Below are 25,948 nucleotides of genomic sequence, written 5' to 3'. Positions count from 1 at the left end.
ATAAAATCCCCGAAATTAGGATTGTTTAAAGATAATACGTCATCCATTTAGCAGAAACTGAGATTAAAGGATCTAGCCAAGCGATAATCTATATTTCGGATCTGATCAGCTATAAAGTCAGCCTCATAAGACATTATTTGCCATTTTTGTTTCTTTTACAGAAGAGAATGGAAAAATGTCGTATAAAAAGGTGATAACCCCCACATCCCCTTTGACGAACTTCTCGTCAACTATCTCAAAGTCTGGGTTTTATTTTTTCTTGGGAAAAGTCAAGATCTGATAACGTCTCAGGACTTAATGTTTCTGATAGAACATTTAACTGTAATCATGTAGGATTATGTTTTTCCTCCTCAGGTAAATTTCAGTACCATAATTCAAATAAAACAATTAGTTTCTCTCTCAGGAAACAGTTTCTGCTCCGCTTATCTTCTCTCAACTAGTGAGTCTTTCGAACTTGATAGCAGATACTGTTCCGCTCGGTCGACTAAACATCTAATCCATCCAATTAATAGCTCCCTGCCACTCAGAATTGGAAATTCCAAAGTCATATTATTTCTCAGGATTTCTCTCTTCGTCTGTTATGTTGTACTGTTCAACTGAACGTTTTGAAAGGCTGCTTTTGTCCTCTTCAGTTTCCAGTCATACACAGACGCCTCCAACATCGGTTGGGATGCATATCTTGAAGGTCAATCAATATCGGGGTGCTGAGTCCAGACTTCTTGAAAAGAGCACATCAATTTCCTAGAAATTAAGGCAGTTTTTCCCGCACTCTCATTTGCAGTCTATTCAACATAACAAATCACTTGTTCTTGCCGACTAAAATCAAGGAGAATCTTATCGTTACAAACAACAAAATATACAAAACAAATATATATTGTAAATTTCGGTATGCTTTACACGTGTTTCAAAAAGTAAACCTTTCATCAGCAGTATAAGAATCAAATATGCAGGAAGGTCATAATTCAAACTTAGTTTACAAGAAATACTTAAAACCAAAACCATCAAAATAGGAAGCCGAACCCATCATCGACCCAGTAATTATTAAATACAAAAAAAAATACCAATCATTTACATTGTAAATTTCGATACACAATCCATTTCTCCTGACAAGAGAAATTGCTCCTCTTGCAATCAACTTCGTTCTTCATGTCCGAGGAAATAAAAAGAAATAAAAAAGAATGGGAATTTCATTTTTCATTCTTTCGGACAGTTATGCTATAGTGGGGGGGGGTCTCCTGGTTGCAACAAGCCTCATCAACAGGCTTCAAGTTTTCGTGTCTCCAGTTCCAGATACGAGACACCAAGAGTTTTCCCTCGAAAGGAACGTTTGCTTAACTATGCATTCCCCTCCATTCAGATTTTAAAGTATTCTAAATAAAGTACATGTAGCTACGTTTTTTTCTGATATAAGTTACAAATGTCGCGTGTACAGAAAACCGGGAGCTACGAGACCGGTTTTAATTAGATTGACCGTAAGTGTGACCACAACTTTCCTGATTCTATAAGAAAGCGTAGTCACTAATATCTATGTATTTTGTTTTACCTTCTGTCCGGAGTTATCCTAGGGTAAATTACATTTTCGAACAATTGGGGTAATCATGATTGATAGAGTGAAGTGAATGGCGGACCCTCCCAGCCTATGGGATAATGTATTTCTTTTCTTTGTTAACATGCTGGTTCATATTGAGTATGTTTTTATGCCATTATATACATAGCGAACAAGATATATTGAAGCTATTTTATTTAATAATGTCATTCTATATATAGTTACTAGACTTAATCAGAAAACGTTCATGTGCACTGCAAAACTCATTCAGGTCATTCGTTTATTTTAAACTCTGATACGGTTCTTTGCCGTTTAATGAGGAAAATCCTGAAAAATAAAAGAGCATTTTTTTCAATGGAAATTTAAATTTTGCCTGAAAAAAAAATTAGTACCATTAAGTTAGTAATTTTGAGTTTATAAAACAAATGAAAAGTTAAATCAACTGTGTTGATTTTTGAATACGTCAGTATTGGACGAATATGCTTACTTTTCCTTAGGTATACCTGTCATTCCCCAAACTTATCAATATGGAAGTCTAGCTAGCAGTGACCATATCATTCTGTTTTCTTTCATTGACTTGTAATAAGATACAGGCTTAAATATGACGAAACTGTCAATACAATACATGCATAATCTTACGACAAAGAATAAGCCATTATTCATATTGATCCTGTTCTAAACAGTTAATATATATATTGACCCAGTTCTGACCTGTCGAAATTTATTTTTGCCATGGGCCTTGGCTGTTCCTCAGTCCAATATGGCTATCCCTGGACCAATGACTCGGCCATTATGGAAATTAAACATTACGTAATAATACTACATGACATCCAGTAGTGGTTGTACATAACTGTAATTGTAAACATATAAAGCCTTTTGTTCCAAGAGGTGGGTTTAATGTAAAGATTGTAAAAAAAATTACCAACAGAGTGCGAATGCCACAATGCTATACCCAGCCATTACAAAAAAGGTTAACCCTTTGTAGATTGCGACGGTGCCATCATATACAGCGCTAGCTAATATAGAAGACATCATGTTACAAACGACTTCAACAGCAGCTATGCCAGCAAATATTGACCCTGCAAATAAAAAAGGTGGCAATAACTAGAGATGTCTCGGTATGGCATAACGTGTAATGTGTTGTAGATTTATTCTACTGGAGTTTCATAAACTGATAAGGGCACAAGTGTTCACAATGCCGATTGTTATGAAGGGTACTAAAATATTGTACATAATTATGTATGTCATTTTTAGAATGAACACATGTATAGGTCATAATGCGCTGAAAAGGGGAACGAAAGAACAGGCGAAAGGGCGCGAAAACTAAAAAAAAAATCTAAAATCCTATATAACGATCACTTCCATAAAAAATACTGTTTCAACTGCGAATTGTTGGAATCCCAAGGAATAACCAATTTCTGAGTAAACTACAATCTAAACATTAAGTCCTGTAAATTAAATGAAATAACAAACGTACAAACCAGCGTTAACAATATTTTCAGTCTATCAATTTGGTTCCAATACATATAAAACGTCATGTTTAACGTTATAAGTGTTATTTGTTTACACTTAATATGTTTTAAAATCAATGCTGAACATGATCCTCTTACGAAGGAAATCTTACCTTGTTTGTGCGCAGGCGTCATTAGAGACATGATTGCCCGGACCATTGGCATGGTTACGATATTGCCTATACTTGCTGCAGCGGCTGAAGCCAAAATTAGAGGATTGATAAACATTTTACAACGGGAAAAAGACGTGTACAACACTGAGATATTCTGTAGTTAAGGCTTAAAAATAAACTGTGAAATAATTAAACTTAGCGAAAAAAAAAAACATATATGGCAACACTCTGGCAAGAATTCTAAAAGTGAATGAAAAAAATAGACAGATATCTAATTCGAACTTTGAATTATTTACTATACATAAAAACGCAATAGTGGTTATAGAGAATTTTGCATTTACTTTAAATAGAATAATCAATCCATTCCACTCATACAACTCTTCAAAGACGAGTGATTAGATATACTCACCAAGATACATGACCAGATCACTTGAGGCTATTCCTTCTAAAATTGCAGAAACAGCGCTGGTAATACATCCAAACATTGCAATAACTTCATCAGTAGTGCAAATATGAAATACTTTAATAACTATCATAGATCCAAAACTCCAGGCTATGTTTCTTAATGTCCCAAACCAACCAATCTTAACCGAGTTCCAACAAAATGGGCTATTCATTTGATATATAGTCTCCACATTTGGTCGGCCCAAAATACTAAATGCTGACATGATGAAAATAAACAGCAAAATTATAAACATCCACCGTTTCCCGGAAGGTGAAAAGTCCGTCCTATAACATTCAGTTGCCCTTTTCAGGTTTCCCCATATTGACACGTCTTCGCGTTTTCTTGACTCATGTAGAGATTCAGGAAGAACTGCTACAATCAAAATTATCCCAGTGAATACCACGACAACTGATATCAACTCGGGATACATAAATCCAGAACACCATTTAATTGTGTATCCCGAAAACAGTGTAGCGATAAGTGCGCCAATACCGACGCCGACCTCGATTACCCCAATAATCAGAGAACGAGTTTTCCCAGGTTCTGTCGTGTCGGCAATGAAACAAAACGCCATGGAAAGAGTCGATGCCCATATGCCGGTACAACCCTCGATAAAGTAAAATACTATAAAATATTGCATATTAATTTCAAAATATATTCCGAAAGTACAAAAAAGATTTTTCAAGAATGTTCCAACCAAGGGAACGAGAAAAAACGGCTTCCTTCCGTAGACATCACTATATGTCGCTAAATTTAGATTCACTAAAATTCCTGGAATATTTTGAGCAAGAGCGCAATATATATTCCATTCTGTAGTCACTTTTTGTACAACAATTTGTTCTTTATATGCCTCGGAGTTTGTATCTCTTGCACATGCTGAATTGTCTTCGTTAAATGATTGTGATTTTCTGTGTGGATACCTCGCCTTCATGAAGGCAGAATAAGCATACTGGTTAACGACGTATAAACTAGAAACTACAGAATATATGTGTGTCAAAATAATTACCATCAAAATTGAGTATGCTACCCATTTTGGATATTTAAACTTAATCTCTCCGAACACTGGAATTACTTCTTTGTCAAGCAGCCGACTTTTCTCCGACTGTTCTTTTTGGCACATAGCTCTAAAGAAACAAATCAATAACCTTTTAGTTATCTAACATATCGTAAAACATAAACTTACTGGAGTCAAACCATATAGAAAATTTTTATTAACCCGAATAATCCAGTCGTAATATTCCACTCACGATCAATCACTCAATACATTAAAGTCTGAGAGAATCGAAGACTGAGGGCTTGAATTATTCGAGTTAAGTTTCAATGTACAACCAATTAAATTACTAGGAAGAAGGTGAAACCTAACAGCAATACCAATCAACATGCAGAAAAACATTGAATGAAAAACGACAATCCGGACCCTACTGCTATTTTCCTTGAAATACGTGTACAACATATCGAAATTTTCAATATATATATAAGATTGGTATTTCTGTATTTTCGATTTTCGAATCAGGCATACCAGAAGATCCGACCTAAAATACAAAAAAATTACTCGTTTGTCCTACATGACACGTGATTGGCAAACTATAACCAGTTTTCAAGACTATATAGAAAATTTTTATTAACCCGAATAATCCAGTCGTAATATTCCACTCACGATCAATCACTCAATACATTAAAGTCTGAGAGAATCGGAGACTGTGAGGGCTTGAATTATTCGAGTAAGGTTTCAATGTACAACCAATTAAATTACAAGGAAGAAGGTGAAACCTAACAGCAATACCAATCAATATGCAGAAACCTTGCATGAAAAACGACAATCCGGACCCTACTGCAAAACTGGGACAATGACCAGATGTATTTGTACAGTGGTTCTGCATTTCTGGGACCATCCTACGGGCCCTGGAGGCAAGCAATGTATTCAAATTCTAAAGTGTTTGCTCATATAGGACAAACTGCAGCACCGAAACACAAATGATATTTTTATGATTGGTCGTAGATAGCAATTATGTTCGAAACATTCGACCAATCGAGCTAATCCCGTTTCTTTTTTAACTGACACTCCGAACAGGATAAAGTCAGGTACCAGCGCAACAAAACTTAAAAAAATATTTAAGTCTGAAATTGTTCTTAACTTATCAACGTTTTTAAAATTGATGACTTCACAGACATTTCAGAGTCATGAGAGAGAGATGAATATCATTTCGGCTTTAGATATTCCTATATATTTGATTTCTAATGCAGCTGATGAGAGTATTTTCCTTGAAACACGTGTACAACATATCGAAATTTTCAATATATATGATTGATATTTCTGTATTTTCTATTTTCGAATCAGGCATATCAGAAGATCCAACTTGAAATACAAAAAAAAAAAAAAAAAAATACTCGTTTGTCCTACATGACACGTGATTGGCAAACTATAACCAGACTTCAATACGACTCCGAAAAAAAAAAAGAACCGTCGATCTGTTTGTTATACCACTGTGCAATCAATGAACGAAAGCTTAAGTTAAAATAAGAACAAGGTTCACCGGTAAGGTTTTCCTCTGCCCTATCAGGAACATCTATCGAATTCATTTCTGGTATAACGGGTACAGTTCAATAAGAAAACAATGGACCATGCCTATGGGTAGATAACTGTATTTAGAAGTATTTAACAAAGTGTGAGGAATTAGTATTCACTTAAATGAAATAGTAAATGAAAATAATCTGTCCTAGGTTTTGAATCTTAAGATAGTGATGATTGACACCCGATAAGTCGACAAAATAACAGTTTTACCTACCGTATTATTTTCCCAAATGAAGTATAATCCTATGTATTTGACTGAGGGAAAATATCAAAAAGACGAACGACTTGTTCATGAACTTGACCTGATGTGGTGATTCCTATTGCCCATGTGACGTACTTGTATATTAACCTCATAAAATTAACAAGTAATGAATTATACAAACCACAAATAATATCATATCAATGGTATTAATGTAAATTCATATAAAATTTTGATATGCTACCACTATATTGTCGCTTATCTACATAAAGTGTATGTGATCTGACGTATTTCATACATATATCAGTAAGTCAAATTGTTGTCCAGTCTAATTAAGACTATCTCTACATGCAATGACCGCAATGCAGAATTAGTGTATATTGTTAACGTTTTAACTAGATTGTGAAAATTGTCATTTTCCAAACCATCTGGACTTTGTTATTAACCCAAAGTTATAGCATTTATTTTTAAAAACAAGATGAAACAGTTAACTTTTCTGAAAGTAAAAAAACACATCACAAAAAAAGAAAAAAACAAAACAAAACAAAAAACAAAATACAAACAAACACTTCTAATCTTTTTAACATGAAACACTTAAACAAGACAAGTCAGCACTTTCATGGCAATCTTGTTATTTTCTACACATCGCTAGCACTAAGCATTTCCTAAGCTTTGACGTCTAACAATTCGCAAGTGGATAAATACATAAATACATGTACCACTGAGGCCTAACAAACAGTTCAAGCCACTAATATATGTTTCAAACAACATCTGAGGCACTGGAACCTAAATCTGAAATCTGACTGAAACATGCAGGCAAGGATTTTCCAATAAAAGAATTCGAAAACGGACCAAAAATAAAAAGGTCGAATTTTTGGGGATGTGGCCAGTTCGGCCCCTTATAACTCGAGAACCGTCAAAAATATGTGAAAGTTGAATGAAAAATCACAGGCAGAGATTTGCATGAAAAATCGAAGAAAAAAAAAATAAAAATCGGACCAAAAATTAAGAAGTTGGAATTTTTTCTTGGCATATGGCAATTTTTTGTCCCTCTTTAATTCCAAAATGGTTTAAGATAAACCTAACCCGCAAAAAAACGAAGTTCAATAGGAACAGATTGAGATCTGAATCATAGAAATTTGATCAACAACAATCTTCCCTATCAATTCTAATGATAACGCCCATTTTCCCCTTTTAACCCCTATTTCAAAATGGGGTGGGGTCAGGCGCATAGTTGAGGCCAAATTGAAACGTAGGCAAGTGCAGGGCGGTTTTATCCCTCTCCTGGTTGTATTTTATCTCAAAAAAAAAGTTAAGTGCAGGCAACAGCTTTTTTGCCTAACGACAGCTACGCGCCTGAGGGCTATCCCTAGGAACAACGTGAGTTTGGGTAAGTCTTACTCTAGTTCTTGAAAATAAACTAAAGTTAACGGACGCCAACAACGACGAGCCTAACGACGTCAAAAAGGTGATACCATTTATACAAGAGAAGAAAAAAAATTACGGATATACAAAAACCTGACACTCACTTGTCAGCATCTGTGCTTTGACTTTCGGATACAGTATGACCCCTTGAGCTTGACTGAAACTGAGCTATCGACTGCTGACTTTACTTAACGACTATACTTTTCGTTTAGAAGACATTTCTTTCTAATCAAGCAGAGTTCGGTTTTCATGATCATCGATAAAACATTAACAAATGGTTCAATAAATTGCTTCGCTGAGCGCAGCTTGATACGTCTGCAGAAGTCGAACCCTGAACAGTTCGGGCAAGTATGTATTTTAATTTAAGCTTGTTACAGCTATGAATTTAAATTCCAATTAAATGATTGACACAGGATAAGAATTTGATCAGAATCAAAGTAGCCCTTCATCTCTCACTTCCTTTGGAGGTTCTTGGGGGTTAATTTTACATAGATATTTTCACATCAAGTCGAGTTATTGTCCAGACATTATCAAAATGCTTGTTTCTGGACCCTTTTTTTCTGGCCCCTTAAAACTGAAAAAAATCTAAATTAGATGCCCATCAGCTATTCTTCATTTCCAAGAGGTGACAATTTTGATGGACTTATATGGCTCAAGTAACCATACGAACACACACACAGACAGTAATAAAAGTTTATTTAGCTACAGAACATGATAAACTACATTTGATTTACATGGAATAAATATTATTTATTAATTATACAGTATAAAATTGAAATACTCTACAAAAAGGGCAAATCAGACAAATTCTGTATAGTGAAATGAGAATTGTGCAAAAAAGTAATGTTATAAAACATCAGTAAAAGACTAGCCTATAAGCTTAAATAGGTGAAAAAATGAGATTCATCTAAGTGAAAGTGAATATTATCATACATGTATTGGAAATGTCTTGATATTTAAATAAAAAAGATGGGATTTCTAAACAAGAATGATGTAAAAGGACAAAAAATCAACTTTTTATTTGAAAACACTACTACACATGTGTCAAATAAATGAAAATACTGTGGGATTTACCTTGTTAGGATTCAGTTTGTTTTTAAAAGCAGATCATTAAGATATCAATAATTTAAAACCACCTAGATTTCATATGGAGTTAACATTTTTAATGCGTACACCATGAAAAGAAATAGACAAAAATGGTCAACCCTGTTTGAAATATGAGCTAATCAGATGCAAAACAAATGATATTAAAGAGTTCTCTAACTGGGCCTTTTTTAAAGTCTGTGATCTCACTTCAGTTCAGAAGTCTACACACATACTTGGTCAAATTTTTCCTATTTGAGGATATATGTTTAGTATAGAGGTTTTGTATTTTTCTAATATTCAAAATAAACTTAGAACAGAACAATACAGATATTTTGTAAGGGAGATACCAATATATTTCACCCAAAATATGGTATATAAAACATAGAAAATCATGCACTAACCGTGGACTCTTAAATGCCCTTGATTAAGAAGAAAAAAGGATATCTATAAAATATTGATAATTTAAAAGTGGTTACATGTCTTGATATTATTACATAAATGTAAGATTAATGGTTCTATAGAGAAGAAAAAAAACTGAAAAAGTCAAAAAGCATAATAATATACAAATGACAATAGAAATGAAATTGAGGTATTTAGTAGCAGCATAGTCCATCAATGACAAATACTGAAAGCTATGAAAAAAGGCACATGTTGAAATATGATAAATCATATAAGATACAAAGAAAACAGATAAAAGTCTTAAAATTAGAAAATTTGTTCCAAGAGAAAATGGACATTTGGCTAGTTTTGTTTTTTTTTACATTTAAAAATTAAAAAAGCTACTATAATATACATGCAACTATAAAATTCTTAACATGGTGTACAGACATTTATAAGGACATGTATATAGCAATAAGTTACTATGATTTTCCTGGTTAAAATATTTAATATCAAGGCTTTCACTCTTCAAAATAAAATGTAATTTCTTTTTAAAAGCAAGAGGGGAGTGTCATAGTCTCTGTAAAATAAAACATTTCCCAACCACACCAATAGCCCTACTATGGAAAAATATATTCCACTTAGTCATATATTTCTTTAAATATCATAAATCTTTAAGATGTTTCAATTTCTTGTACAACACGATACATTGAAAACAAATGAGTAAAATGAAAGTATTTCACACAACAGATGGGAACACATAAACAGAAGTATTATTCACAAACATGACTTAGTTGACAAAAAACAAACACATAAAAATACAATGATAAAGGAAAAATGTAATATTAGTACAATATTTCTGATAAAATGAAGTAGAATATAAGGCCTGAAACACACATTTAAAATTCTTTGGCCTATCAAAACAGATATGACATTGAAGTAAGTACAGTGATACAGTGAAACCTATCTATACCAAATATTTCTAAGACTTGACAAATTAGTACTGTTTAGACAGTGGTTTGGTTTGTACTGGTTCAAAATGTATTCAACTAAACTGACAGGACTCCAGAATTTTCCCAGCTTACCACTATACTTGTTTCTGACTCAATCAGAGTTCTCCTAAGATAAGTTCCACTGTTCATTCTTAAATGAATATTCAAAGGGCCACATGAATTACTTTTTTTTTTTGTTTATACATTTGATTTTACAGTTCCTAAATATAAGAATTTTTAGATAATGCATTCCACATTTTTGTTCAAAAGGCATTATAAAAGTTAATAAAAACTGGGTACATGAAGAAAATAAAAAATAACCCTTGTGCCCATAAAGTGGCCTACAAAAAGCAGTTCCACCTTAGTATAACAGATGCAGATCAAGAGAAGCTGATGAAGTAACTTCTCCTTGTGAAACACGTTATTAAGCTTGCATTAAAATTCATAGTTTTTCATGTTTGTATTCCTGGGAGATATTAAAGTAGTATTGGACTTCTCTCAGGCATACATCTTGACCTCCCTGTATAGAATACTGTTCAGTTCAGCAGAGCCTATTTATATATGACTGTATAAAAAGCATAAATAGTAATACCAGAACATATTGTTCAGTAAATGTCAAAATAATTCTTAGAAGTAATACATACATATATACCAATAAAAAAGAAATGAAATCATAACTGGTTTCTAAATCCACTAAAAAACAACCAAAACTCTGAATCTGAAAACAACCAAACAAAACTCTGAGTCTAAAAATCAAGAATTTACCTTGTAAAATTTAACATCAGATACACATAAGGTCCACAAATAATCTATCAGTTTTGTTTAATAAACAGGAGCACCTCTGATTTAAATCCCATCCCATTTAACAAAATTGTTATCAATAAAAATCACTATATAAAAGAAAAGATTAAGTTGCTTTTTTGACATTGAATCAAGGACCAAAACAAGGGGAGTTAAACCTATGTAAATATATCCCCTCTTATCTTTTCAAATAATTTAAATAAAACCTAATATAAATCATAATGTTCTAACTTAAATTTAGCTCTGACGTTTTCCCCTGGATATAACTCTGATTTTTTCGTCTGGATATAGCACTGACTTTTTCCTCTGGATATAGCACTGACTTTTTTTTTTAAAGCAATGAACTCTTACTAAAATCATCACCATACAAAAATAAACATGAAAGACTATTATAATTATGTTTTTAAACAAGAAGAACCATCTTTACTAAGCTCCATAGTTCAGTTCTTTTTACCATTTTGAGCAGCTCTCTAACTAGTAACCTGAAGAATATAAGGAAACTGATATAAATATAGGATTAATTTTAAAATTATGATAAAACATGGGCACAAACAAAAACCTACATTAGAAAATGGTCTAAACTTACTGTTAAGTCTAGATTTCATCGGAAATAACACTGTCCTCAAACCACTGATACTTTCCTTATTTCTCCCATTTTAGGGCAATTTACATTGCATAGTTTTTTTATCAAAAAAATTTCAGCTAAATGTGAATGGAGGAAGTAAATACTATCACAGAAGGGACCTGTTTTACGAAAGAATAAACTTGGGACTATCACTGTAAACCTATTAGTTTTTGTGGTAGCTAATATTCACAGATTCTGTCAAGTGAACATATTTGCGGTAATCAATTTGTGTGGTTTAAAAGAAAATGATTTGCTTTTTATAGTGTTTAATTCAATTTTGTGGGTATTATTTTTTACAATTTTCCGTCACCTTGAAAATTGCAAAAATTAGAACACTGCAAAATTAGTATGTTTACAGTATTCTAATCACAACATCTGACTGATTAGTGATTTCATAATGTCTTTATACACTGTTCAATAGAATGTATATTTCTTTATTTCAAATGAATATTTGTTTCTAAATGGTATCATGAAGACATAACTCCTATAAAAAAACTAGCAGTAGAATGAAATTAACATCTTTAATTACAAGCACAGATGCTACATCACATGATGTTTTTTGTTCTTGAGTTTCTGCTACTCCACACTGACTCTGAATGAAATATTTACACAAGAAATTTAAGAAAAAAAAAACAATTTGGTGTGGCCTACTGTTGCCATAGTACCAGATTATTCTTATCTTAGTTGTGCTTGACACAGTACAACACAACACAACACAATGTGCCATAAAAAGAGAGAGAGGTGCTTGAAGAAATTGCATTAATCAGAATATTCAAACATGTTTTAATAAGTTGACTTTATCATCCCCAAAAAGATTAATTAAGCAAATATTTTGTAAGGAAAATAAATCAGGAATGAAAATAAGAGTAAGGCCATTCAAAGTTAATTTCTTGGTTATCAGACCATTCTTGGAGAAAATTAGTAATTGATAAGGGCCTTTTATTTTTCCCCTTCACCCAACTAAGATAAAGGGTAATTTTTAAAACCGGAAAACTGATGAAAGTATTGAAAGGGCAATTAACATGGGACAGAGGTCATACTTAAAAAGATAAGAAATTTATTTTGAACCAAGAAATTACATTTCATTGGCCTAAATTGTTCTTTACAAAACAGTTCACAAGAAAACACTGCTTTGATACCTGTGTCTAATCACTAATCTGAAAGGTAGAAATAATAATGTTTAATGACACTGAAAATGAATTCAATCAAAAATATGTAAGTACTGTTTCTGGCAAACTGAGATACAATTAAAAAATATAAGTGAATTTATACTGACAGTATAAATGGTATACATTGTAATTTTAATCTTGTATTGTAAAGTGCTTAGAGTAATATTGTTTTTGATTTAGTGCTATAGAAAAATTGTAATAATAAAAATAATAAAAATAACAACAACAATAATAATAATAATATTAATAATAATAAAAAGTTGACAAGAAAACAATTTAAAAAGACCAAGAAGTAATCAGCCTTTCTCATTCTGGTTACGGCTTTCTGAAGCATCTTAAAATATTTTTTTTTATTCCTTATACTCAGTTGTTATATAACATGTTGAATATGGTATACTTTTGATTAACATTATGTCATATCAGAAATATCATCAGTACCAGGTTTCATCTTTTCAAAATCAACTTTGCGACAATTTACACATGCTCATAAACAGCTTCCCAGTTAATGATCTGTAAACTACCCCAAAGTTGGTTATACATGTATCACATAACTTGGTCAAAAATTAAGAACAATCCTTTAATAAATATCAGTTCTTGTTTCTGATAACATACAATAATGAAAACAGCAGTGTTGAATATACAGAAACAAGATATATAATATCATGCACACTTTATGACACAAAAAAAAGTTCATGAAACAGAATTTCTGAACTAGTATAAATGTAAAGTAGGAAAAATACTGTAGGAACAGCAATACACAATACAGATAAACCCTAAAGAGTAATTGCAGTAAGGCACTGTTCAGCCATCACTGAGTGGCATGCTCTGAAGTCCCAAGATGAAAACTAAACAAACTTGAATAAATGCTGATTTGATATAAGTGATTAAAAAAGAAAGACAACTCCTCTAAAGAATATATAATTTCACTTCAAGAGAAATTGCATACATTAATTGATGTCCCAGTGGCAGAAACTGCGGGAGGATGCAGGGGGTAAGTTCCCATCCTTTTTACTGAAAAAAATTGTCATTTTCATGTATAAAATTGCCAAAAAATGGGAAATAATGTCCTAGCACCTTCCCCTTTTCCTCAGGTACCCCAGCTGGCACAAAGGTCTGGATTCACTCCTGTCAGTGTGACCAGTTAAAATCATTTTCTGGTCCCAAATCAATTTTGGAGAACATATCTGAAAACATGCTTTGCTAGCCTATTTATTTCACTAAGACAAACAGTCCAATAATTAAGAGTTTTTAAAAGATTTTAAAATTATCAATAATAAAATGGTTAAAAAATTCAACAAATATAAATTTGACTCGAAAAAAGGTAAAATGCTCAAGATGAATTTTTTAAGCTTCCAGCAATAATTAGCTTACTGAACACATCTAATGATGCATTCTATATTTAAGGAGGAATGAATGCAAATTTTCAGTTAAGGGGAAGAATGTACATAACTTTACACTATGCAAAGAGAGGAGCAAATTTTTGTTGATTAAATATCTAGGATTGCCTGCAATAAAGATACATTTTTTTTCCAATTTTAGCGGGATGTCCAATCCATATGTTTTTATACTAAAATTTTACATTACATTCATGTAAAGTTATCTTTGATTATCTAGGATAATCTATATACAAAAAATATTTGGTATGATACACCTTAAAGAAGCAAACAGTAAAAATGACAGACATACAGGCAAAGCCATTAAAATCCACGTACTTCTTATGTAACATACAAACGCAAAATACCTATAAGTCAAGTTTTAGACAGGAATAAAATTGCTGACATAGTACAACCTACACATGAGTGGCATTTTTACCCTAGCAAACAAACTTTTTAAACATTCCTTAGCTTGACAGATACATTATAGTTTGTTGAAATAACTGTAAAACAAGATTAAATTCACACAAGAACATTGAAGCAAGCAGGCTATTTTAACATCAATGTAACATAACTAGCAGCAATACTTTACCAGCACACAATCATTTTATCTTAACATCTGTAAAAAATTATGCTAGCATTATGAGTAAAAGCTGAATTATTACCTATTCAGGCATCCCAATCAATCTAACACCTGTAAACAAAGTCTCAGCTGTTAGTATGAACTCATACTGAACTTAAATGTATGGACGCAATATTTTTTGTGTGTATTTAAGGCTTTTCAGAATTTCAGGTAAAATTGAATTAATTAACAAAAGGTCTAAAGGAATCAGAATAGCACACCTTGACTTATCTAAGGTCTTATACCTTTAAAATGACATTTCCAATGGTACCAATGTCTTCAACATTTACACTGGGACACATTTGAAGGCAGCATCATAAGAATCATTTTATCAATTGAAAGTTTCTAAGGTTCTCTAAATCCCCAAACAACAGCAAAAACTGGATATGTTCTATCTTTCAAGAACAATAACACCAATCAAGATTTGTACAAATTTGACAGAGAGACAACGTTTGTAGCCTTGGTCTCTGGGCCTTTTGCTTATGTTAGCTACATACAGGGTAATTAAATACCTCTACTTTCAACATGTTTTTATATGTTCTTGCATTTATTAGATTAGTTGATTACTTAATTTTAGTGTAATGTTCTATGGCAATTAATTCGGGAACATACGAAAATAACAATCATATATATATATATATTACAAATTTAGATATGCTATTCAGGTGTTTCATCCAGTAACCTCTAATCAGCAGCATTAGGATTAAATATATTTGAAGATATAAATCCTACAATCTATTGTATACATAAAGTACTCAAAACCAAACTATTGAAATAGGAAACCAAACACATCACTGAGAGGATCTACAATATTTGACTTATAAACCAGTTCCTGTTCTGTACAAGCCTGACACACTGACCTGGATTAACAATGAGCTAGAATAGACAGAAGCAACAGACCATGAGGTGTGTCATCCCACTCAAACACAATATACTGACTCCTAGTCCACCAGTTGTTACTCTATCTGAAATGTCACGTGCCAGATAGATAAGAAGTGATCTGAAATTCCAAAGTCTTTGATATGACCAGGCCATGGATTGAACCCACAACATCCAGTACTCGACCACTAATTCCATCACAATGTCAAGCCATGTGCAATATTGGAAGTCCTTTACAAAAAGTGAATTTAAAATTTTCTATAAAGAACATTGCCTTATTAATTCAACTACATATATTTCTCCTGGTACCAAAACTTCATCAAAGTAGACATAATCACCATGAACCAAGAACTAACAGTACCATGAATACTAAATTGGGTTTGGACAATAGTAAATAATACGTAAATAAAGTGGATGGTCCCACGACAACGCCGACTGAAATTTATTACAGGATGCATCAAACACTCATAATATAAATATATATCAAAACACATATATGTATGTATGACCAAAAAAAGAATTTAACCTGTTCAGTGTTACGTCATCGTGCTGAATGACAAGACTTGCACAAAACTCGGGAATCTTATTTCAATGAAGCGTGACCAAAAACCCTAAAAGCGCCCTCTAGTCTACATATGATCAAACACCCAGGAGAAAATAATTTCATATATATATTAAACAGTCCTCAGCCTCATCAAATATTTGCTAATTTTGAAGCTCTTTAATGTTATAATACAATATCCCATCACTATGGAATTGTCGTGTTGTTATATTAAATTGTTATACATATATTTTAATTAAAACCATGCATAGCGGTACATAGACCACTTCAGCCAAATTTCAATGAAAGTACATTTACTTTGCTAATTTATGTAATGTATGTATTATATAGAAGTATATTGTATTCATATACACAGCCACAAAACAAGTCTTAAACTCATGCTATCGTGAAACTGATTAGTGAAAGAATATTTTGAGAATTTATACTGAAGATGAAATCCAAATATCCCTATTTCAAACACAATATATACCATTATAATGATTATCAATCCTTTGCCACATTTAGAAATAATGTGATAATTTAAAAATAATATTTAATATTTTAATGTTTTTGCACCTACTCAATTCACAACAGCATTAACTGCTCCAGTATCCTGTGACCAAAAAGTCATGTAAATTACATAAAACAATTCAAGTATTGATTGGCTGACTGAAAACAATTCAAGTATTGATTGGCTGACTGAAAGCAATTCAAGTATTGATTGGCAGACTGAAAACAATTCAAGTATTGATTGGCTGACTGAAAGCAATTCAAGTATTGATTGGCTGACCTTCATTCTTTAATGAACAATTGTTGTGTATGAATAAGTTACACAGTAAAATAGTCCCTCTATTCAAATGAAATAAACTTTCTTTGTCTCCAAAATTGAAAATGTTTTACAAAGTGTAGAATTATAAGGAAAAAAGCCAATTTGGAGGAGTTCATTGGTGTAAGAACTTATGCAATAACTCACAAACTATACACAAAGCCCCTTTCAGCTTCACTAAGCTTGCGAGTGAGTTGGTCTTGTTTATATTTTGATGAATTCCTCCATAATGGCTTCTATTCCTATAATGATGTTAACTATTTCAGTTTAAAATATAAATAAACAACAAAAAAACACATACTAGTATTCAAAGAAAAATTAAAACATCAATACTGGAAGTTGCACTGCAAAAATATTAATTTAATCACGGCTTTGGCACATTTGGGATAATTTTGAAGTATATTATATTAAAATGTTACTTTGGTGATCAAGCTTAAGGGGATGGGGTTTTCTGGAGGTCAGAACTCCCCTTGTGTTGCAAAATTTTGTGCATTGATAGGGCAATAAATGGCCAATACTGTGAAAGTACTTCTATTCTTTGATACAAAACTTCGTGGTTTCAGGAAAAATATCAGTTTGTAGATTCTAGAATTTGTGGATTCAACAACTCCATCATGCAAATAATGGAAAATTTCCTTACTAATGGGAACCAAATTTCACAGTTTATCAAACCCACAAAAACCATGAAAACTGGTAGCCCACGAACAATAATACTTTCACAGTAATAGCCTGGAGTCCCCTATTTTTCTGCTTCCTATTCAAAAAAAAAAAGAAAAAAAAAGAAGATTTTTGCCCATTTACCGAATCTCACCCATAAAATCTACTTTTTTAAATAGGAGTTTTGTATATCACAACAATGCATAAAAAAACCTATAAAATACAAACACAAGCAAACTAAATCAGAGTTATCATTCAACCTACCTTCTTCATATCTTTTTTGTTCTTATCCTTGTTGTTTTCATAGAACATGAAGTCCTAAAAATAGAAAAGAGTTTTTTTCAGTTCAGATTAAAAATATCCAAATTTCCATGTACCTGTACTTGCAGTAAGAATATCTACAATACTGCCTATAGTATAAGAGCTGGGATCATTTCCTTTGTAAATTTATGTAATTTAATACCTGTATATCACCAATTCTTCCATTGAATCTGGATTACATTACACATATATTTCGATACAATTTTTTTTATTTTGTTAAAAAAAATTACTTTATATCTTACTTTAATACAAGTTTTTCCCAAATTTTAGCCAGTCCTGTTCAACAGTACAAACCATTGAGTTTTTCATCTTTTTTTTTAACAAGATGACTTTGAATTTGGAACCCCAATTTTGCAATAATATTTTTGTAAGTGAAAAATATCTGTAACTCCTAGGCTTTTTTACTAAAAAAAAAACTTAAATTGAAATTTATCTCAAATTCTTCCTTTACATAAGTTGTCAATATCAGAACATGTGAAACTAAAAACTGAAGGAAACACTCAAGGATTAGAGGAAATCCTCAATTAAATAGTTTTACGAAGGCAAGGCTTGATGAGTCAATATATTAAACACCATAATCAAACTTTATATAGACTCATTGAGCACAGGCATAAAATAAAGTATACAAACTTATACAGCAAGCCCACTAAACATGAAGTTAAAATCAGACAGAAACTAAAATCACTTACAAAATGTGTCCCATCAATATAAAGCAACATACCACATTTGAAATTGATCTGCCAAGTGGCAGCTGAGATTTTATGACCAAAATTGTCTCTATCATTCAATGTAGTAAATATAGGCATTAAGCAGGAACACGATAGCAAACAACATCCAAAATCAAATCTATAGAGAGCCACTTGATTAATTTTAAATCAATCAATACATTGGTAGTCAAGATAATTGTGAGAAAATTATGATGAACGGAATGACGAACTGAATGACAAATGGACAGATTGAGTCATTCAAACATACCAGCCATTTGTACAGATGGTGTATATCTAGCATAATGATAAGTAGTACATGTGTACTGTAGAAGATTAAGAAATTAAGTATACTGACTAATAGAAAAACAACACCAATCATGACCGCCTTCATCTTTATATCCAAATCTATTGGGAACGAGATTCCAAAGTTATCTGCATCAGTAAACAATTCCTTGCCTAGACCAGTCCACTGCTTGGTTACTCTACCCACAAATGTTGTCTCATCTGCTGTGTGCACCTGGAAAAACAAGTAACAAGTTACTTCTACTTGCATTTACAGCTATTGTTCAAAATTCTTATTTTCATTTCCAGGTGACTGAATACTTCCCTTATTATTCTTATTATTGACAATGCGACATCACACTGACTAACACATCCTCTGACTTAATGGGATGCTGATGGTAATTTCTTTTTTTAACCTTTAAAACTGAAGCTTCTCTATATTGGAAAGAGTGAATACTGTAATTAAAATATGGTCACAAGTGCTATATACTGATATGGTCAATGTTCAGGATTTGTTCCACAAGCAATTCAATCTTCAAGTACTCTTGGGCAAATGTGATCTTAATTTGGATATCCATGACTCTGAATTCATTAATGTTATAATTACTTAGACTTTATCAATATTTTTACATTATATTAAGCAATAATCTGATTTTTGCAAATGGCATGTAAATGTCACCAAAACCTTCAGTTACGTCAAATTTTAAGTATCACTATATCCATATCCTCTTGCAGGTTTCACATGTCTCAAATAGTTAAACATGTATTTTGTGACTTCCAAAATTCAATGTATATCCTATTACTGACTAAAAACCTACATCAAATTCAATATCACCACAAATTTCCCACTGGCAACATGGTCCTTTTACTCTCAATACAGTTTCTCCTTCAGCATTCTCAATTTTGAACCTTGGTTTGCACATACTCCAGGCCTGAGAAACATATCCACACACTTGACCAGGTGGAGCTTCTACTGTTACTTTCTGAAAAAGAAAAATACCAGTTATATTTTTAACATGCTCCAATTTTGTGACCTATATTTACAGACTTGACAAGGTGGAGCATATACTGCTACTATCTGAAAAGGAAAGAAACCAGTTAAGTTTTACACATGCTAAATGCTTGTGACATAAACCCACACACTTGTCCAGGTTTTGCATATGCTCCATCCCCAAACAACTGACCAGGTGGAGACTCCACTTTTATTAAAAACAAATGTGTCATTTTTGTGTCCATTTTATCCAGTTTTTTAAGTTTTCTAATAGTTCACAGTTTAAAGATTTTTTTTATTTTGTTAAATCAACAGTTCATGAACTCATCTGCAAACATGAACCCAAGGGAGGGAATCATAGCAATAACTCATTGATGTCCCAATTTATAAACTCACCTGTAGACAACACGGGCACCAACATGAGCTACATCTCAGACCTCTAGACAGATGAATAACCTCTGTATTCCTGTTGTCAAGAATTTTGATGTCGAAAGGTCGACTAGATCCACAACAATTTCTGGTACAACAACATGTATCTGAAATAAACAGTTATTGATTCAAACACATATAAAAACGGTAAGAATTTGAATTTTTACAGTACATAGTACATATATAGAAATAATTCAAGAAGAACATTCATGGTAAAATTTAAAGGACCATCTGACCAACAGACAAAAATCATTTGGGTCTGGCAGCAGATATTCTGACTGGATATATAGGGGAAATTTTCTTTTAAAATTTAGTCAGATGAGTTAAATTCAATTCCAACATAATTTGAAGAGAGAGTATATCACCATAGTCAACTTGAAGGTCTATCACGTCAGTCACCTTTAAGAGTGAGCATGTCACCTCAGCTAATTTGAAGAGTGAGTATATCCCAATAGTCAATTTGAAAAGTGAGTGTACCATCTCAGTCACCTTGAAGATTGAGTATTTTAACACAGTCAATTTAAAAAGTGAGTATATCACCTCAGTCACCTTAAAGAGCGAGCATATCAACTCAGTCAATTTAAATTAAGAAATAATTCCTGGATACCAGGGTTTATGCTTATTGTAACATGTCATGGGTAAGTACTGTAATTGTCATTATTTAATGTAAAACCTTGACAAATAAAGTGCCTACCCATGTTAAAATAAGCATAAAGCCTGGCATCCAAGATTTATTTCTTTTCTAACATGAAAAAAGTCATTTATGTCAATGAATAGTTGGCTCCTCCAATTACCTCCCCCTATTATTTTTACAATAAAGTACTTATTCATCTGTTTCAACAATATTTTAATAAAACTACATGTATATAATTATAATAAGAAGTAACATTTATAATTTGAAATTGCATTTACAAATAAACAAACCAATGGAATTGTGTCATGACATCAAATTATGTTACATTGTTTTACCCCATTTAGAGACCTCCTTTGTTTATTAACAGAAGTTAGAATAGTGTTTATTGCTATTTTGCTTAAAATCCCTTTGATCTTGCTATACAATAAGTTTCAATCTCACGCTAGTCGAGTGAGAATGAAAATTATTGCCAGTTTCTATGTCTTCGCACGACATACAAGCAACAGCATAGGAATATTTGACAACCCAAATAACCGTCTGTTTGTTTACTGCAAATGAAATAAGGGCTACTCGTGGCAATATTTTCTAGTCTACAATGGAAAATGATTAAATACAGTAACTTACCCGATTAAAATTAATAAATCCCAAAATTATTCCACAAATTTTAAACATGACCGTCATAGTTAACCAATTTTTTTCCAAATGATGTGTATCACTGCTGCACAACATACGTGATGTAATGTAGCTCGTCACCGAAAAATAGTCCCGAAAGGAAATTTGCAGCGCTTATAAAACTTATATATTAAGATCAGGAAAACTGAAAAAAAAATCTAATACCTTACAATTCAGCAAAACAGCGATAAACAGATTATTCAATATTTTTTACACTCGCGGGAGTTTCTCATGCTCATCTTGTCTCCCGGTAAAACCGCTCAAAGAGATAAGTAGGAGAAACTCCTTATCGTTGAATAAATATTAAATAATCTAATAGTATATCACCACAATCACCTTGAAGAGTGAGTATATCAACACAATCACCTTGAAGAGTGAGTATATCAACACAGTCACCTTGAAGAGTGAGTATATCAACACAATCGCCTTGAGGAGTGAGTATATCAACACAATCACCTTGAAGAGTGAGTATATCAACACAGTCACCTTGAAGAGTGAGTATATCAACACAATCGCCTTGAAGAGTGTGTATAACAACACAATCACCTTGAAGAGTGAGTACATCAACAGTCACCTTAAAGAGTGTGTATATCAACACAGTCAACTTGAAGAGTGAGTATATCAACACGATCACCTTGAAGAGTGTGTATATCAACACAGTCAACCTGAAGAGTCAGTATTTCAACACGATCACCTTAAGAGCAAGTACATCAATACAGTCACCTTGAAGAGTGAGTATATCAACACAGTCACCTTGATAAAAGTGAGGTGAGTATATCAACACAGTCAACTTGATAAAAGTGAGTATATCAATACAGTCACCTTGAAGAGTGAGTATATCAATGCAGTCACATTGATGAGTGTGTATATCAACACAGTCAACTTGATGAAAGTGAGTATATCAATACAGTCACCTTGACAAAAGTGAGGTGAGTATATCAACACAATCAACTTGATAAAGGTGAGTATATCAATACAGTCACCTTGAAGAGTGAGTATATCAACGCAGTCACCTTGAAGAGTGTGTACATCAATACAGTCACCTTGAAGAGTGAGTATATCAACACAGTCAACTTGAAGAGTACGTATATCAACACGATCACCTTGAAGAGTGTGTATATCAATATAGTTACCTTGAAGAGTGAGTATATCACCATAATCACCTTGAAAAGTGAGTATATCAACACAGTCACCTTGAAGTGTATATCAACACAGTCAACTTGAAGAGTGTGTATATAAACACTGTCAACTTGAAGAGTGTGTATATTGACACAGTCACCTTGAAGAGCGAGTATATCACCACAATCATCTTGAAGAGTGAGTATACCACCACAATTACCTTGAAGAGTGAGTATATTAACACAGTCATCTTGAAGAGTGAGTATATCACCACAGTCACCTTGAAGAGTGTGTATATCAACACAGTCACCTTGAAGTGTATATCAACACAGTCAACTTGAAGAGTGTGTATATAAACACTGTCAACTTGAAGAGTGTGTATATTGACACAGTCACCTTGAAGAGCGAGTATATCACCACAATCATCTTGAAGAGTGAGTATACCACCACAATTACCTTGAAGAGTGAGTATATTAACACAGTCATCTTGAAGAGTGAGTATATCACCACAGTCACCTTGAAGAGTGTGTATATCAACACAGTCACCTTGAAGAGTGTGTATATCAACAGTCAACTTGATAAAAGTGAGTATTTCACTTATCAATGCACACAGAGAGGGACAAACACTGGTTTATCTTCCACATATTGGTAGGGGACAATAAAGAGGCAGAGTTTAATACTGAGCTTGGCAAAGATGTAAAAGCTTTAAAATTGTGATTATCAAGATTTCTCAATACAATGACACTGTCCATGCTTCCTATGTTACAGTTATACCTTCTACAGCTTGGTACACTCTTTGGCCTAATGAGTTGACAATCTCATATTTATTGTTTGTTTCATAACCAGTCATTGCTAAAATAAAAACAAACATCAAGGTTTGAGATACTTCATTAAGAGGATTAATTGCTAAAGCATGTATTATATAAAGATGTAAGTAGTTCAGGAAACCTATTTTGTCTATAGTTCTTTTTATAGGTCGGTTGGTACAGTTTTGCTTGGTCTTTGGAAAGGCAGAAATAAATAGCTAACCAAATTTTAGTATTTTTTATGTCCATATAATGTCAAGATGACAGCAGCTGTCTTTAAACCAATGCCTTAATTGATGAAAACTATGTCATTGCGTTCCATCCCTAAATTAAAAGAAACATTCCAACTTGGACCTTGAATATAAAAATGTTTAATTTAGATTACCCCCTTTGCAAGTATTACACAATATTTATCTTCTCTGATGCAATAACATCCACCTTTACTTTTTAAATTTATATCCATTGAATGGTTAAGCAAAAGTTGCAAGCTCTAATGTTGCAAGCTCTAATGAAGAACATCTGAACATAGACAGATTAAAAGATGGAAAAGGTGCTACCGTAGTACATGTATGTATCAAACATATTTTTATACTTGGGTGTATAAATTCACCCAACACAAATTTGTACATGTGCAGTTAATGGTATAAAATATTTTAAAAAAATTCCACAAAAATATCTTAATTACCTTCTAGAACTTCTGTTTTCTGTTTAACTAACAGTTGATCAACTGTGGCCAAGTATTCTAATCCTTTAGGACATGAAAAGTCTCCTTGTGGAGCCTCAACCCAATTAGCCTGCCCTGCAGAAGCACCTGTTATATTCAAATAAATACATACCCTCAATGGCTTCAATTTTCTGTTTGACGAGTAACTGATCAACCGAAGCCAAGTATTCTAATCCTTTTGGGCAATTGGGAGGAGCCTGTCCTGGCTGTGCCCATTGGGCGGGTGCTCCTACAATGGTACAACATTAAGCATACAACATCAAGAAATGTCACAAAGTAGGCATTCAAGAACATACCCACATAAGAATCTGGCACACCAAAGTATCAGTGATAAATATTTTTATCAATAACATGCATTAAACAAACAAGTACATATAAAACTATCCCTTCACAGTTTACAGTACTGATTTCTTATTATTCTGACCTGTATCAAATGTAATGTATCAATATTGTTTCTGAGGCTTCAATGTGGAATGTACAATAAAAAGTTCTGAATTACATTTTTAGCTGTATCACTACTTGCCTGATTCTTCATGAGCATACCCTTATAAATAAACAATAGCATACAATATAAATCAAAGCTCAGAAAGAGCTAATAGGAATAAGCAAATGTAACTCCTTGACATACATGTATGTACCATTATAAAATACTCTATATCAATATTAGTAATTAGGAGAGCATAAAAACAATGACAAAAGTACAAGATAAAGCATTCAAGAACTGAAATGGCATTAATAAGGCTTATAGAAGGCATGTCTTGCAACTTGCCTGAAGTTGAAATTAGGGAGGTAGACCTAGGGTGAGGGACAAAACTCTTGAAGTCAGTGATATGTTTGTATCATATTTGATTTTACCAAAGCCTTTCAAGCTTTCCTTTTGTAAACAGAATGAAATCAGTCCAAGTGACTTTGATGCTTATGTGACATTTGATGTAAATACAAACGTGAATACAAACGTTCCAATGATTTGTAAGAGTTGTGTACCTTACCCTAGGTCTACCTCCTTAAATAATTGGAAAAGTAGGTAAATAAGCTTGATATGCCAATCAAGTGCACATTCACAAGAATTTTTCAGTTATAACAAAATAAAAACCATGAACAAATAATTGATAGAAAGATAAGAAAACAATGCCAAGTAAGAAAACGAGGGATTCTGAAGTTTATTGTGCACTCATGAAAAATCAACCCATCATCAAATAATACACAACCATTCATATGTAAATGCATAAAAGTAGTTGCAAGCAATGAAATGTAACACATTAGGAAACAGTACAATAATTAATTCTTAAGAGCTGGTAAAAAAAAGAGGTCCCTTGTAGCTTTCTTGATGGTATTTTTAGTATTCTTGGTTACTTTTATGAGTCCCTCATGAACCAATAAAGATATCAGATGACCTTTAACCTTAAGGGGTTCGAATGGTATTTTAAGAGTAACAGGTCCAGGACTTTTTCAATTTCAAATCAAAGGTCCTCTTGAGGAAAATGAAAGGTCCTCACTCCTCAA

At 32.6% G+C, this 25,948-nt stretch overlaps 2 protein-coding genes across 11 annotated transcripts in view; both read right to left on the bottom strand.

The window, feature by feature from the left end:
* Positions 1-1,739: 1,739 nt before the first annotated feature.
* LOC148624745 (lysosomal proton-coupled steroid conjugate and bile acid symporter SLC46A3-like) lies at positions 1,740-8,049 on the bottom strand. The gene is made up of 5 exons (XM_088567625.1): positions 6,402-8,049; positions 3,580-4,739; positions 3,171-3,254; positions 2,469-2,625; positions 1,740-1,873 (listed from the first exon to the last, which is right to left on the bottom strand). The coding sequence occupies exons 2-5, from the start codon at positions 4,733-4,735 to the stop codon at positions 1,819-1,821; spliced, it is 1,452 nt and encodes a 483-aa protein (XP_088423751.1). The 5' UTR covers positions 4,736-4,739; positions 6,402-8,049; the 3' UTR covers positions 1,740-1,818.
* A 441-nt stretch (positions 8,050-8,490) lies between these two features.
* The window catches only part of LOC148624744 (phospholipid scramblase 1-like), a 28,804-nt gene continuing 11,346 nt past the window's right edge, over positions 8,491-25,948 (bottom strand). For 2 of the 10 annotated variants that reach the window (XM_088567607.1, XM_088567613.1), the window contains exons 3-9: positions 24,558-24,674; positions 23,690-23,767; positions 20,458-20,597; positions 19,889-20,053; positions 19,144-19,305; positions 18,025-18,078; positions 8,491-11,550 (exon numbers count right to left, since the gene is read on the bottom strand). In XM_088567607.1, the coding sequence (XP_088423733.1) occupies positions 11,539-11,550; positions 18,025-18,078; positions 19,144-19,305; positions 19,889-20,053; positions 20,458-20,597; positions 23,690-23,767; positions 24,558-24,674 (728 nt within the window). In that variant the 3' untranslated portion in view covers positions 8,491-11,538. Of the gene's footprint in view, positions 11,551-12,772; positions 12,851-14,827; positions 14,855-14,900; positions 14,930-18,015; positions 18,079-19,143; positions 19,306-19,888; positions 20,054-20,457; positions 20,598-23,689; positions 23,768-24,557; positions 24,675-25,948 lie in introns of those variants that run through there. The other 8 variants (XR_015919753.1, XM_088567609.1, XM_088567612.1 and 5 more) reach the window with 8 other exon arrangements.

This window comes from Perna viridis, chromosome 2, assembly GCF_037379345.1.
Source record: "Perna viridis isolate PV_CMFRI_1.1 ecotype Kerala chromosome 2, ASM3737934v1, whole genome shotgun sequence".
Classification (NCBI taxonomy): Eukaryota; Metazoa; Mollusca; class Bivalvia; order Mytilida; family Mytilidae; genus Perna; species Perna viridis.
Note: the sequence above shows the minus strand (reverse complement) of the source record. Positions and strands in the feature narration are given on the sequence as shown.

Excerpts from the sequence above, each read along its gene's own strand:
- LOC148624745 (XM_088567625.1), bottom strand. The coding sequence starts at position 4,735 with ATGTGCCAAAAAGAACAGTCGGAGAAAAGTCGGCTGCTTGACAAAGAA. Across the intron at positions 2,626-3,170 it reads GACGCCTGCGCACAAACAAG|GGTCAATATTTGCTGGCATA; the intron begins GTAAGATTTCCT and ends TTTTATTTGCAG. Across the intron at positions 1,874-2,468 it reads GTGGCATTCGCACTCTGTTG|GATTTTCCTCATTAAACGGC; the intron begins GTAATTTTTTTT and ends TTTATTTTTCAG.